The sequence below is a fragment of the Ruditapes philippinarum genome, unplaced genomic scaffold (genome assembly GCF_026571515.1).
Source record: "Ruditapes philippinarum isolate M1 unplaced genomic scaffold, ASM2657151v2 ctg1754_1_1_1_1, whole genome shotgun sequence".
NCBI lineage: Eukaryota > Metazoa > Mollusca > Bivalvia > Venerida > Veneridae > Ruditapes > Ruditapes philippinarum.
Genome location: NW_026866260.1, coordinates 23,438 through 39,938, shown reverse-complemented (window position 1 = coordinate 39,938; position 16,501 = coordinate 23,438). Strand labels below are relative to the sequence as shown.

Below are 16,501 nucleotides of genomic sequence, written 5' to 3'. Positions count from 1 at the left end.
ACATGTATAAGCCTTGTTACTAAATTTCGGTCTGCATTATGTAGATCTGTACCAATGATAATTTTTGCTTGATTGTGCTTTTAAGAATTTTGCTTTTATTTAAATGATATTTTCTTTCATGAATGATATTGTAAATGCTTTTGAAATACAAGATATGTCATATTAAAGAGCTTGGATAAAATGCTTTAAAAATTTGTTATTGTTGATTGACACTCTTACAAGGGCAGTGTCCCTGCTGTTACTGCGTTACAAACTGTTTATTTAACTCGTTCAATAAATTCCGTTTTGAACTTACAACCATTCAATATCTTCTATTTGCAAGCTAACGACAAACTTGTGTCAGTCAGAAAAATTAAAATAATGTGTAAACAATTTAAATTTAGCGCAATGCTTTTGTGATTAGGTTCTACATTCATCTGATTATTATTTTTTTGTTCTAGAACAATTTATTCTGCTACATAAATGTTTAATAGTTTATTTTAGTCTCATACAATACATGTACAAATAATACAAATACACATTCACTTAAACTTATTTTAAATACATGTAAATGGTCATTCTTATAAAGAATTATAGGAGACTATATGTATGTTGTAACAAACATGTTAAAAGGTTAGATTACCATATATACTAATCAAAGTGTTAAATCTACATTAAAATAATCTACACATTTCAGACATTAATTTAAAAACTAGCACTGAAAGGTATTTTACATAATAAGTCATATATCAACTTCGATCAGATCAAAGACCAGCAGATTTAAGTAATGATAATCTGTCAGCTAAGAAAAAAAAGTAAAATGAAATAAAATAAAAATGCGAGTATTTGATTGATAGATTATATTTCTTAACTATTAGGTAAGAACTTTAATTTGTCTATAGAAAGTTGGCTCCCAGTCCATGTCACTTACAACAGCAAGGTTAGGTGTTAGTTATATTTACCAATAAAAAATGGAAAAAAACGCATGACCCTGTTTTGTATTACATCCATACAACTAAACTGTCTAGTGCCCGGGATGGCTGCACCATTTGCAATGACCCAGGCCATACAAGGCTGCCGAATAGTTTTGTGTTAACATGAAATTGCATACCACTATGACTGAAATACTGTTGGGAAAAGGCGTAAAATGAAACAAACAAACAAAGCATACCACTATTGCCTTGACTTTGCAGCCTGTGACACAAACTTAGCAGTTACTTTATAATCTAAAAATTCATTTAGCGTCAGACCAAGATATGAACACTTTTGAGTGTATTCAAATACATCATCATTGCATTTAAATACAATCTGAGACTTCTGAATGGACATTGTTCTAAAGTGTACAACATTACTTTCGGTAATATTTATCAGCATTTGATTATTTTGACACCATCCACATAGGCAATCTAACATCAATTGTAAATTATGTTCATTCTTTGCTAGAATATCTGTATCATCTGCATATAACAATACTACCATTTTCATTTTCGATACCAAGCCCTAATGCATTCAACTTTATGGCTAAATCATTTATGAAACAGTTAAAAAATAAATGGGAAAGAACACACACTTGCCGTAAACCAAACTTTATATTGAACCAATCAGACATGTATACATTTAAACTTATACGAGATGAACATATGTATAAAGTGCCGAAACAGTTTATACTGGCTGTTTAAATGGTTAAGTAAGTCCAAAAAAGTAAGGCCAGTTGAATTGTCATTTATCTTATTTATTCCAGAAAACGGATAAAAGCATTTTAAGAGTACAAGTCATATATCGCTTCTAATTCGTTTATAACATTAGAAATACTTTAAGCAACGAACGCATTAACATTTAATCAAACTGAATTTCTAATATATTGATTTTAATCTTTAAAAAATGATAAAAAGAAGGAAATAAAGAATAGTGAACATATTAATATATTTATTACTCTGTTATATTAATTAACCCATAACATTAATTAACCCATAACATGCTCCTACCAAAGGTTATTATATATATAGTCTTTGCCACCAGTATAGAAGCAGACAATGTTGGCAACTCGATTGGTATATTTTGATATTGAAATCTCTTATAAACTTCCAAATCCATAACTCAAAGTGGGTTTTGAGGGTAGAATTAATACGCCTCAAGTGTTTTGATACCTCGCTTGTTATTTTATTATTCACACAATTACGTGGCGGTAGAAGTATCAATTCTTTTTTAAGGCCGGACTACAAAGCCTTGTCCAAAGTTTCAATAATATCTCGCTTGTTATCTTATCGTGTCAAATATTGTTCATTTTAAGATTTAAAAGAGAAAAACCAAGTCAGAAATATCAATAATAATATTTAATTAGGTTAATTAATGATCACGAATTATCACTAGATAACTGCAAAATTGGTCAACACTAATAAACTATAGAATGATATATTAATCAATCCACAAAGAATTACTAATATTAATATAACTAAATGCAATAAAACTTATTGCTAAACCAAATGGGCTAGTGGGTGGGCAAAAAGACTTGAAACGTGATCACGACTACAAAATAAGTAACAGAATAGCGAGCAAGATAACGTACTATATATAGGTAGTGAAACAACCTATCAAATTCAATAACACAAATCTAAATTAATCCAATCAGAAGTCTAAAAAATAAACCGTTGACCAACGAGATTAGCTGATATAACCAGAGGTCAACTTGATTCAAATAAAAACTTTATCACTCACAAGAATTAATCGACTTTAACAGGTGTATTAAAATACGCTAGGAAGAAGAATCAATTTTTTAAGGCCGGACTACAAAACCTTGTCCGAAGTTTCAATGAAACTAAAAAAAACATACAGGTATAAAATAAAATCGTTACTCATAGTTTATTACATTAGTTAAATATCAGTGCAAAATTTTCATCTGCATATAGCAGCTACATCATATGATCACGTAGTGACAAAGTACACCGATCTACGTCAACTTGTAGATTTGGAGAAAATTGTCGTCTGCGTCATTTCAAGTATAACAGCTGTAATAAAGCTGTCTTGTTTCGGCACACCAGCAGACAGACTGGGGACTTTTCAAATCCTCTAACAAAACTTGTCTTATGGTGCAGTCCTCAGATATCTCTTCAATATCGTCCCTTTCTCTGTCACAAATAAAGACAGTGCCATCATCAGACAGTGCCATTCCTCTAGGTACACACATATCACGGTATCTACCAGTAACATCACCTTCCCAGTTGAATCTTATCGCCGTTCTCAGTCCAAACTTTGACACATAGATAGCATTTTTGTTTGTTACAACATATAGTGGATTGGAATTGAATATATCATCCGGGAATGTTTTTAGTACCGTGCCATTCATATTCAAGATCTGGATTTTTGCGGGATTACTGAATGAAACAACAAGTTTATCTTCATAACAACTTATACCTAAACATCTGCCACCAGTTTTAATAATTTGGCCTTCTGTTAGTTTGTTTGAGCAGGATGAGACAAAGAGAATTTCTCTACTGTCAGGCAGTGTGACAGCGAGTTCAGTTTTGTTTACTGCAGCGATATCGTATGGCCTATGACAACATTGTAGTTGATGAGTAGTAGATTGGTTGCCTGTATCGACCATCTTAATCGCATTGTTATTACTGTCAATGACAATAAGAAGCTGTGGAGTGAGGAAAACCATTCCTGTAATCCAACAGGTGGAATGGTCCCCAGGTGTCTTCACACAGATTTCACCACAGGCAGAAGGTTGTCTGGACTGTATTTGTAAGGTTTCTACAGTGTTTTCTTCATTTAGTCTGTTTTTCACTATATTACCCAGTGACTTTTCTCTTTTGAGTAGCATTGATATTTTCTCATTTGGCTTGAAGATGCAATCTTTGACATCATAATTGATTGTAAACTTTAGCTTCTGTAAATTTTGTTCATAATTTTTCATCATTTCCTCTGCACACTTTACTTCCACGAAGAGCCGTTCTGGTCGTTTATATGTATTGAGTTGTTGGATTGAACGAGATAATTTTTCAATAATTATTGTCACATCATGATATGCTGTTTCTACTGTCTTAAGTTTTTCTGAATTATATTCTCGGATAAAGTCTGCTCTTTCTTCGGCCTGGTTCTCAAGTTCATCTAATCTTTGATTGATTTGTTCCCTAAATGTCCTGATGTTAACCAAAACATCTGCCAAGGATTTGCTACACTTTATAGACATTTTATGCATTTCATCATTCATTTTATGGTATTTTTCAGAAATTGAATCCATTGTTTTCAGAATTTCTCGGTACTCGTTCCCGCCGATAACATTTTGAGAAATGTCGACTATGCTTTTGACCTTGCAAGAAGTCACCGGGTGTTCAAGGGTAATGCAAACATTACAGAGTAGGGCTTTGTGATCTTCGCAGAAGGACTTGATCATTTCTTCTTTGTGTTTTGGGCAAATTTCTGTAAAGTCATCGTTCTGTTGAGAATAACTACTTGAAGGTGATCGTAATGTTTGCGGGAAGTTTGTTTTGTGTAGCAGTATATGATCTCTAGACAGAATATGGTTCTTGTGAAATATAAAACAGGACTCACATATGTATTCACAACAATTGGTACAGTAACCATGGGCAGCCAATCTTAATCCATATCGGTCACAGTGCTGGCAATAAACCTGTAGATCACCTTCAGATTCCATTAATGTTGTTGTTGGTGTGGTTAATTGTTCCGCTGCTTTTTCACATGGATCAGCCATACTGTTTTGTAAAAATATACAAAAGCGCTTATTTGGAATGATGATAAAACGATATCCATTTATTTGCTATAAGTATTCAATTAAGCTTTTTAAGTGCTAAATGACTTTTTAGATTAAAGTTATTTTAAGAATTCGCAAAATTAAAGTAACCTCATACGTGATTAAATTAGTTCATTCAATTAATTCAAGAATTTTTATCAAAACAAAACCGAACGAATATGGTTGATAACCCATATCTGCAAAACGTCATGATACATGTATGATTCTACCTCATTATCAGGACACACTTGTTAAAAGTTGTTACTAACATACCAGTCGGGCATACTTCTTGATCGGGAAACAAGGGGATTCCTCTTCAAGGCTTCCCGATCAGGCAGCAAACGTCAAAATCCTTCCCGATCGGTCTTTTTTTACGTAATTTAGGAATAATGCCCAGTGCATAACAGTTTTCAACCCTCTTCAATATGAATATCACCCTTAAGTGCAGAAAAGATACATCTTAAATACCGAGTCTTTTTCTATTAAAATGTCTAAAACTAAAATAATCAGATATTGAACTTAAGCAAATATTTTAGATTTTACCAAGATTAGCCACTTGTCGTTTTGGAAACGTTGCATCTAGCAACATATTCACCTTTAAAAGTTTCCATTTGGGATACATTGCTTCACAATCTGGAAGTACGTTATATTTTAAGTAGTACCTTGTTTGCAAATCTTTAGATTAGAAATGGCCCCTGTGACTTTGACGTTTCTCCAAGTGACCCCAAAATCAATAGGGGTCATCTGCTAGTTAAGACCAATCAATATGTGAATATGAAGACTATTTGATAATAATTTTTAAGAAAATCAGCGGAAACAATGTGGTCTACCGATGAACACAAAATCAAAAGGGCTCATTTACTAGCTAAGACCAACGAGTATGTTAAATATGAAGACTTTTTGATAAATATTTTTAAAGATAATCAGCAGAAACAATGTGTTCTACCAAAAGACAGACAAACATATTTAAGATTCCTGTGACCTTGACCTTTGATCTATAGACCCCAAATTCGATAGGGGTCATCTACTAGTTATAACCAATCAATATGTGAAATATGAAGACTAAGTGACAAATAGTTTTCAAGATAATGAGCTGAAAAAATTCTGACATTTAATCCCCTGTGATCTTGACCTTTCAACTAGTAACCCCAAAATCAATATGGGCCATCTACTACATATGAATATTCTATATGTGAAATATGAAGACTCTGTGATAATAAGCGGAAACACTTCTGACATTTAAGGCCTCTGTGGCTTGACATTTGATCTGGTGACCCCAAAATCAGTAGGGGTCATCTACTAGTTATGACCAGTCAGTTTGTGTAATATAAAGACTTTGTGATAAATAGTTTTTAAGATAATCACTTGAAACCATGTGGCCAACCGACGGACAGACAAACAGACATACAGACTGACATTAGCAGAACAATATACCTGTTCTTCTTCCAAGTGGGGCATACTAAAAATAACTAATGTCGGGAACGAATAAGGAAATTGATGCTGGAATATTTGTTTTCGATGTTCGAATATATTCCAATATTTACATAATTTGAGAAGACACCACCTAGCTGTGAAGCTATCATTTGTATCTGGACTGCCAGACACACCAGACTTCAAAACATTCACACAATGACTCTGTTGATTTGTTGCACAGGAGATTAATAAAAAAATAGTTACTTTATCTGTTGTTTTTTCCTCAAGCGATCTCAATCAACATGAAAATTTCCAGAATAGAACGCACTAACATAAAGAAAAAACCTTCCCTAACGGAAACATTTAATGGTGAATATTTTGCTAGATGCCCTATCAGGAAACAGTGTTTCCAAAACGGGAAGCAGCTACTTCCTAGTAAAATCTTAAAACTTTACATAAATTCACTTTCAGATAATTTTAATTGTAGACATTCTAAAAACAAATGACTCGGTAGGATTTTGGATGTATCTTTTTCTGCACTAAAGGATGATATTCAAATTGAATTGGATTGAAAACTGTAATGCACTGGATATTTTTCCTGAACTACGTAAAAAGGGCCAATAAACTTCCTGACCGGGAAGGATTTTGGCGTTTGCTGCCTGATCGGAAAGGCTTGAACGGGAATCTCCTTTAGGGGAATCTCCTTGTTTTGCGATCAGGAAATATGCGCGACTGCATATTATGTCTTGTGTTATCAACAGACTTACCTATTGGTAAGAATTAGAGAGAAGCAAATGTAGCCTAGAAAAGTGACAGATTCTTGAACAGTAAGACCATGTCTTCCGTCCATCTTTAGGATTATACCCTGTTCAACTTGATACTATTTTATAAACTACTTTAAACAGTCAATTAAGCTCCAGTTCATTGGAGTACCATGTATCTCTCCTTTTAAATATTTGTCACGCATTTATATGAGTATATGTGAACAGATAATATTTACCGGTATCAACAAGATTATATTATGTTATACAAGCTGTTATATTTTTATCTGTTATGAACTCATATATACATACAAATTATCTAAGAAATTGTTCTAATTTGTCAAATTGATACTTTTATGAATGAAATAGTATTAACTTTAATAGGATCTTAACCTTTATGGTATTAAATTTAAGAAAGGCTAATAATTGAACTATTGAAAACAAATATTATTACACGATGTTATATCATAAGTGACGACCTCGTTTTTTGTCCATCATTTCATTTCAGCATTCCCTTTTCAAAATATCGAGCTAGTTTCATTTTGTGTTGAACAAACCAAGGCATTCTATAAAATGTTTTTTTTCATCGAATATGTTAAACAGATTAAATGTAAAATATTTTTTCTCTCTCCAAATATCACCAAATAGAGGTTTCAATATGCTAGCAAGAAAAACATTGTTAAACATAAGTTTATATAATCTAACTTTATTATAATCTTATAATTAAAATATAAATATTATAAAATTACCTGTAGCTGAAAATCCTAAATTTGTTTTATTGGTTTTAGAGTCGACTGTTACAATAATGATTATATAATGTGTAGCTGATTCATATCTACTTCATTGTCACGAGACCTTAATTGTTATCTACAGTACACATGACTAGTTCTTTTTCAAATGTTTGTAATTTGAGAAAAGAGATCAGACAGATTAAGGGTTGACAAGCATGTTGGCGAAAATGATCATTATGATAGATAGATAGATAGATAGATAGATAGATACTTTATTAACTTAAACTTTTACAAGTTTTTCGTTATAACAAATAATATATGATACAAATTTACAATCACATGACAATGGCATACATAGGAACATTGAAATTAGTGCATAACATAGTGGGAGAAAGTAAACACACACACACACATACACATGCACGCACGCACGCACACACGTACACCAACACACTCACTCACACACGCATGCTACGGTAAAAAATAATATTTATCACATGGAGAAGGAGGATGGGTATATGAATACAGTTGCAATTCAGTTTATGAATACAAAAATTATACACAACCTAGATTTAGTAAAGTTCAATATGCAGATAACATTTACTAGTAGATGGTATAAATGATATGAAAAACTAAACAATTTGACTCGCTCTAACAGAAAAAGCTTTATACAAAAATTTACCGAGATTCTTTACTATTTTAAAATTCCTAGATTGCATCAATTCTACAAATTTGTACACACTTGGATGTCTGTAATAATAAGATTTTATAAAAGTCTTTCTTAATTCATCGTAAAACGGGCAAATGATTACAAAATGATATTCATCTTCTATATCGTTTTTGTTACAAAGTAAGCATTTTCTTTGATTGCGGTCTATTCTATTTGGCGCATATCGGCCTGTTTCAATTCTCAGTTTATGTGATGATAAACGCAGTCTGGATGTAGCAATTCTAAACTTTTTAGGTAAAATGTCTATATAAGATTCAAATTCAAAACTATTTTTAATATATCCATACGATACTTCACTGGTAGATAACTTACGTTCCCATTTTTGTTTAAAAACATCAGTTACTCTTCCTTTAAACAAAATATGAAATTTTTTCAAGTCAACTAAACCTGGATTGTACCATACATAGGAAAATCCGTATTCATCTAAAAGAGATTTAACATTATAAACCCAATTATTTTTATTATTCTTAATTTCAAGTAAACAATCATATAGTTTACTGATCAAGATATTTTCCGTCGATACAGTTTTGCACCAAAATTTAATAATTCTAACATATCTATCTATATACATTGGAAATCGACCTAACTCTCCATAAATACTATTTGTACATGTTGACGTTTTAACATTTAATAATTGTTTACAAAATTTTAAATGAACACGTTCTATTTCTTTCGATTTTCCAAAGCCCCATATTTCGCATCCGTAATTCAAGGTGGCGGCAACAAAAGCATCAAACAGTTGGCACATAACAGAGGGTTTAACGGCATAATGTTTCGTTTTATGTATTAAAACATTCAAAGCTTTTAATCCTTTACGTACTAATGTCGTCTGATTTAAAGTATAAGAGCCTGTGTAATTAAAAACAGTGCCTAGATAATTAAAGTTATTTACAGTTTCTATTAAACTACCTTTGTATGTCCATTTTTCGTTTGCATTTAACGGGCCTCGCTTTCTGAATACAACAATTTTTGTTTTATCAGTGTTGACTTCAAGCCCCCACTTATCACAATATTCATTTAGCAAATCAAGACTATGCTGTAATTCCACAGGACTTTTACCAAGTAAAACCATATCGTCAGCAAATAATAAAAGAATAAAAGTAATATCGTCAAGAGTTAAACCACACAACGGACTATCTTGTAAGAACAGTTCTAGGTCCTCTATAAAAAGAGAAAATAGTAGAGGCGACATTATCTCCCCTTGTTTCAAGCCCACAGCGCATGCAAAAAAGTCTGAGTAAGAGTTACAAGCCTTTACACATGTTTTAACATGTGAATACATACTTCTTAAAATTCGCAAAGCTTTGCCACCTATACCTAGCTTATATAATTTTAAAAATAAACCATTTAAATATACACTGTCAAAGGCACGCTTTAAATCAATAAAGCAACAATAAAGACGATTTTTATCATTTCAGAGTTTTTGAACGATAGCATTAAGAACAAAAATTGCATCAGTAGTTGACCGACCTTGACGAAATCCGAATTGCGCATCACTCAATCTACTGTTATTTTCGGCCCAGCATGAAATTCGTTTATTCAAAATACCTTTTTTTTGATAAACAACTTACTAATGTAATCCCTCTATAATTACGAGCATCACAGGGATCGTTTTTCTTAAAAATAGGTATAATTATGCCCTCTGACCATTTATCTGGAAAGTGAACAGTATTTAAAATAATGTTGAAAAGATCTACTAAATGAGATGACAATATATCGATACATGATATAAAGTATTCGTTTAAAAGCATATCATTCCCAAAAGCTTTATTCCTTTTCAAATTTTTAACAACAGACAATAATTCTTCTACAGTTATTGTACTATCTAGTTCATCAAAACATCCCTCCTGGCCAAAATCATGATTATTTAAAAAATTCTCTGCTTCCTCAGTTTCAAATTGTGATATTTCACTTTGAAGAGACGAAAAATTATGCAATACAATGTAGTAGATGTTTTTCTTATTAATGTATATATGTTAAGGTTTTATTGGTCCATCGGGCCGATTGTTATGTTAAATTACTTATTTCGTTATTTGTAAATTGTCATACACATGTCACAATAATAAAATACTTACTTACTTCCTCCTTATTACTAACTTACTTAATAACTCTTTCTATACTTATTTAACCGCAATTCATGTTGCAATGCCGACCTCACAATGATTTTAATTGTCAATGACAATTGTTACATATCAAACACCATGATTACTGTAACCTGACAATGAAGATGGTTTCAACACAATGTAGGAAGACTTTCATCTCTTTAATAGTCTCTTTTCATACTATTTTTAAATATTTTAAGTAGTCGCTCTACATAATGTTGACTGATTACAATATACATTATTTCTTGTCAGCTAACATCTTGTAAACACACCTTTTTGCGTATCGACTGCAATTTCCGAAACCGATAATATGAATATAGCCTTTATTCATAGTAATACTGATATAGCCAATTTCTGTCGTGAAATGTGAAAATTTTGCAGATTGAAATATTATTCTAAAATATTAAATTACAATAATCGCATTTGACCAAACTTTCTCTTTGGATTTAACTCAGTGTGTGTATAAATTAATGGAAGTACTGGTGTTTTTTTTAGATATTTGGTTTGAAAACATCTACTGCATTGTATTACATAATCAAAAATAAAAAAAATCACACACTAAATCTGGGAATTGATTTATATTACTATATCATTACTATATCAAATTTCAAATTTCATTACGCTTATTCAATCATAAAATTTTGAAGAGGAAAATTGAATTTTCTATAGAAACATTTCACTGTGATCAGGAAACGATGCGGCTTTATCGGAAAACGATTTGGACATAGCCAGACGACAAACTCGATCATACATCAGCTAGTATACGAACAACACTAAGATTATTTGTACAAAGTATTCTATAATCATTTAATAAATAATAGACAATGGATACAACAAGTCAAGTGTATATTAGCGCAGAGGTAATCATTGGAGTGCTTTCATGTACTGGGAATGGTCTTGTGCTTGTAGCAATCTTCAAAAATCGTCGCTTACAAACTGTAACAAACTGTTTTATAGCAAGCTTAGCTTTAGCAGACTTTCTTGTTGGCATAGTTGTTGCTCCTCTAGCGGCATTAAGCTATTTGGGATTGCCTCATCATTTCCTTGGTTGTGTTTTTACCAATTCAATTGTTGTTGCTCTCACGCAAGTGTCAATATTTAACTTACTAGCCGTGGCGTTTGAACGATATTTTGCAATAAAGTATCCGTTTGCTTACACAAAACACCTTGATGTTAAACGTGCTTTATTTCTGAACGCTGGTGTATGGTTTATAGGCCTTATATTTGGATTAATACCTGTGTTTGGTTGGAATTTGAAAGAGTTACACAACGACGACTGGAGTTGTAATTTCGTGACAGTTATTGATATGGAATATACGGTTTATTTTCATTTCTTTGGATGCATTGTAATACCTTTGATAATAACTTCAGGAATATATTTCTATATTTTTCTAATCGTTCGGAAACAGATGGTTCAGATTGCTGCCCTAAGTGTATCATCGCCTCAGCCAGGTAGTTCATCTTCTATATCAAGATTGAGGAAAGAAATACAGGCTGCCAAATCATTAGCTCTTGTTATTTTACTGTTTGCTATTTCATGGATACCTATCCACACTTTGAATACCATAACATTAACTTGTAGTGACTGTACATATCCGATAGAATTGTTATTGGTAACAATTGTTTTAAGTCATGCCAATTCAGCAGTCAACCCTTTTTTGTATGCTTACGGTAACAGCATGTTCAAAATGGCTTTTAAGAAAATGATTTTTAATAAGGTTGACAACGATTCGTTTGTCACTGAAGCTATTGTATCGCATCATGCAAGGAGTGCTATACCTTCAAGTCAGACAGGAAACAGTAATCAGCAAAATGCAGGGAAGTTTTAAATTTAGAACAAACAGGTTTTTACTATGGTGTTTTGTATTTTTTGATATCATTGTTCAATAAATTGCTTTATATTTATATACTAAATAAAATGATCGTTTATATGTTTAATAATGTTTCAAACGTTTTCTATGAAACTGAAAACGTTCATAATTCATAAGCATCACATTTTGTTTGTTGTGGTCGTAAATTTTTCTGTTTCATGATTATAAAATATGTTCAACCTTTTGTAATAGTTTCATACAGTTTTATACAAATACATTTAAAACATATTTAATCAGTGGTGCAGTGGTGCTGGTTTTTGAAGATTGCCCTCTGTATCACGGCAATAAGCCACTTCGATTTCACCAGAACGCAGTACATCTGCCGCATTGTTCCTGTGCAGACTGTCAAACAGTTTACTAGTTCTAGTGCCTTCATTTTCTCAAGGAAATATTATTACTTTTGTCAGTCCCTGAGCAGAGTTTACTGTGCGAATGACCGTAGAAAAGATTTCATACCCAATCACAACGAAAGTGATCTGCACATCGAAGGAATCAAACTCAGCTCGCCCGATTCATAAATCAACGCTTCACCAATTGAGCTAACCGGACAAGATTTATGTGGCTCGAGCTGTTACCTCACCAATGTGTATTGACGTCACGTGATATTTATACACATATTCTCACTAACTTTTCAGAAGGTATAAATAAATGGAATATTACATGAATGTGCAATCCCGGTGGATTTTACCGCTCTCGTTGATAGAGAACAGTTGTATTTACATTCGCTCTGCGGGCTCGTGGGAATATAACTTTGTGCAAACAACTCATCAGACTAACAATTATGGAGTATCCCCTAATGATCACTATATCAAACATGTTTGTTTACCATTTATATCATTAGTATGAAAGAACTAAGATTAACCATTATAACAAACATCAATGTATTCTTAACAAAGGGTCTCTTATATATTCATCAAATAAGAAATGTCTACATATGGTGTGTTTCCGTGTTATTGTTTTAAAACTTTCGTTGTTTACATTGTTTATTATGGTAATACTCACGCATGTATATCAAACATTTTCAGGTGCTATTAAAATGGTTATTTCCTCCTAACGTGTTATATTGTCTACTTTCGTGAAAAGAGAGGAAAGGAATTTGAACTAGAGTACATATATCTATATTCCATAACAAAATTAGTATACAATTTTAGACATTTGAATGTCTCTATTTTTTATTATTATTTTACATTTTTGGATTAATGAATATGTTCAGGTGGTTATAAATTGTATGGTATTATCATATAAATGTAGTTTTATAACTAATTGATAAGATTCAATCAATAATTTATAATTGATAACTATAATATCGATCATTGTGATATGCAAAGCGAACAATAAAAATGTCAACATCCCATTCATTAAGATTAACAATATTTGATTGTGTTCTTACATGCCTAGAAACACTTTGTTTTATGTATGATTAATTGCCAGTGTCATGTTTTTCATTTTCCTCAATTAAATATTTAGGCCATGTTCGTTTACAGTTGCATATATATTAGTGATTTTTTTATTTACAACAATCAAACTTGTCTCTTCTCCAATACGAGTTGAATCAGACTACATTTTATATTGAAGAAAAAAAATGTCTGTAAATTAACTCCTCAGAAAAGTAGTATTAGTTGATGAAATAAAATGCTGGAAACAAATATAGCTAATGATGTCCTTTTTCAGTTTGTTGTTGTAACCAATGAATGAGCAAATACAAATTAAGTAAAATGCAACTATACACAATTTAAGATGAAAATAATTTTATATAATTATAATGCTATACCCAAGTTATTGTTCAAATGTTTTTTGTTATTTAATTATCTTTTACCAAAGGTAGTGTTTTTATATTAATACGTTCTAATAAAAACTTTACACTATTTTTTTTTGCACTTTCCTTAAATGTAACCATATATTTAGAAAGCAATCTGAAACGGACTTTTGTCAATGCGCAAATACTCATAAATCAGGGCAGTTTACAAATTACTTTCAAATCATTGTCATTTAAAAAGTACTTTTGTGACAAGGAAACGCACGCTCTCGTTTAAGAGTATTCTAAAAAAAAATATACTACTATATTACAACATATACCGATAAAGATAGACGCTACACATTTTAATGTCAAATAAGCCAAACGTTATATGGTAATGCCTGCAGATATTTCTCAATTCTACTTAGAATATAGAAATAATAAGGATTAAACAACATTGCTAAATAAAAAATATACAGATTTGATATGATTGAATCTGTTTAATGAATGACATTGTTTAATCTAGCTACCGTCTGCGCTCCCTAGCACCGGCTTCAGCGGTATTCAACATTTAACTTTTCAACCGGTATGTAATTTAGAATTGAAAAACATCTGCAGGCATTACCACATAACTATTGGCGCATGTATTTCAATATAAATACAAATTGTAGAGTTGATCAAAGGTCTGGAAGCAAAATTATCTGATTATTTCGTCTAATGGATTTAATTAATAGAAGGGTCATTTGGGAAATGATGAACACATTCATTTTCAGAAAAACAACAGACAGATAATAACAAAAAACATTAAAAATGCCGGGCTCAGAGTCTCTTTGTAATTTAGATCATTTAGACCATATTAAATGGAAGGATAGATCATTACAGTCCCTTTAAATGTCATTTAAGTGTACACTGGTTGGGCTTGTTGTTTATGTATCTAGAAAACTATACAGAAAAGCAAAAGAAAATGTTGTGTTTTAAAATAACAGTGTACACAATTTCTGCCTTCAAACTTAATTTGTTTTATATTCTGGACATGTAATTACAATTGTTATATCAATCGCATTCATATCGATTTGTTGGATTTTCCATGTCATTAAAATCACATAAGGACGATGACATACCTTTGAACTCGGTGATATTTACCTTATCAAAACCAGACACATCAAGAACATTGAGATGTCAATGAAAAAATTCCTTTCCATCGGAATGTTTTATAAAAAATCATATTTTCAATGAGTGAATTAGTAAAGCAATATTGCTGTGTTATAGATGTATGGATTGCCGAACAAAAACATCATAAATATCTTTTCATATATTGTTGTATGTTAGTATCACCTATAAACATATATCAGGTGTCATCAAATATATAATTAGGGTTATTCCTGTAAACTAGTCAACCGTTATCTTTGCCACAGAAATAATATCTATTGCCGACACAAAATTGTGAATTTTGCCAATAGTTTCATTGATTAATTCGTTAATTCTATGTTTATTTAAAATAAATGAATGTGCTATATATATCTAATATAGATAGAACCATGGACATAAACAATTTGAATTCGGTTCATCGATATGTTATATATATTCTTTATGTAAGAGTACAATATATTAAAGGTATTATTCCAACTATTTTAAAATAGATGCTAAAATGAATAAACAGTCGTACTGCTTAATTCTTTGGACAAAGAATATGATGATATCAATAATAATAATAATAATATTGTATATCTGTAGTACTGCAGAATTTCTAAAATAAAGAATATAAAGTAACTAATACTGATAATAATGATATGATAAACTGTTTATTCCGCGTAATGATTTAGATACTATATAATTATAATTAAATAGGAGTATCTTTCACAAAAATGCCATACAATATAGTTTGGAGAGCAAAAAAAGAACATTTATTATAACATAATTGTTTTAACTAGTTAATGTCAGGTCAATATGCATGTATGTCAATATGTCATCGTCCATACCCTCAGCTTATGTGAAGTTTAAAAATGTTTTGAAGATTTCCCGTTTATACATAACAAAGGTGTCTATTTCGCGAACGTGATGGAAGATTGTCCATTTGTTTTATTAATAAGACATATTAATACTGCCAGACAAAGTAGCAAATTTTATCTTTCTTCTCTTAGAATTAGATCACCCACGTATATGTACGTTCGACGGAAATCGAGCAAACTAGACAGGAAAAAAACAACAGAAAAGTCAATAAGTATTCTACTGCCCAAATAAATGTAGTATTATTTGAATCAGCCCTAATTACAAGAAACGTAAATATTAAGACGCACAAATTGTCAATTTTTAGAGAATGGGTCTAATTGGAATAACACATAACACACATATTGTCAATTGGTTTAACAGTTGACTAGTATATACACACGGAAATTAAACGGTGAATGAATCACTGTAAAAGAGAA

At 31.4% G+C, this 16,501-nt stretch overlaps 2 protein-coding genes across 2 annotated transcripts; one reads left to right on the top strand and one right to left on the bottom strand.

The window, feature by feature from the left end:
* Positions 1–2,818: 2,818 nt before the first annotated feature.
* LOC132731943 (uncharacterized) lies at positions 2,819–7,777 on the bottom strand. Its single transcript, XM_060718247.1, has 2 exons — positions 7,656–7,777; positions 2,819–4,694 (listed from the first exon to the last, which is right to left on the bottom strand). The coding sequence occupies exon 2, from the start codon at positions 4,691–4,693 to the stop codon at positions 2,972–2,974; it is 1,722 nt and encodes a 573-aa protein (XP_060574230.1). The 5' UTR covers position 4,694; positions 7,656–7,777; the 3' UTR covers positions 2,819–2,971.
* Positions 7,778–11,165: 3,388 nt separating this feature from the next.
* On the top strand, positions 11,166–13,388 carry LOC132731949 (adenosine receptor A2a-like). Its single transcript, XM_060718256.1, has one exon. It carries the CDS (start codon positions 11,294–11,296, stop codon positions 12,296–12,298), a length of 1,005 nt encoding a protein of 334 aa, XP_060574239.1. The 5' UTR covers positions 11,166–11,293; the 3' UTR covers positions 12,299–13,388.
* Positions 13,389–16,501: the final 3,113 nt, after the last annotated feature.

Excerpts from the sequence above, each read along its gene's own strand:
- LOC132731943 (XM_060718247.1), bottom strand. The coding sequence starts at position 4,693 with ATGGCTGATCCATGTGAAAAAGCAGCGGAACAATTAACCACACCAACA.
- LOC132731949 (XM_060718256.1), top strand. The coding sequence starts at position 11,294 with ATGGATACAACAAGTCAAGTGTATATTAGCGCAGAGGTAATCATTGGA.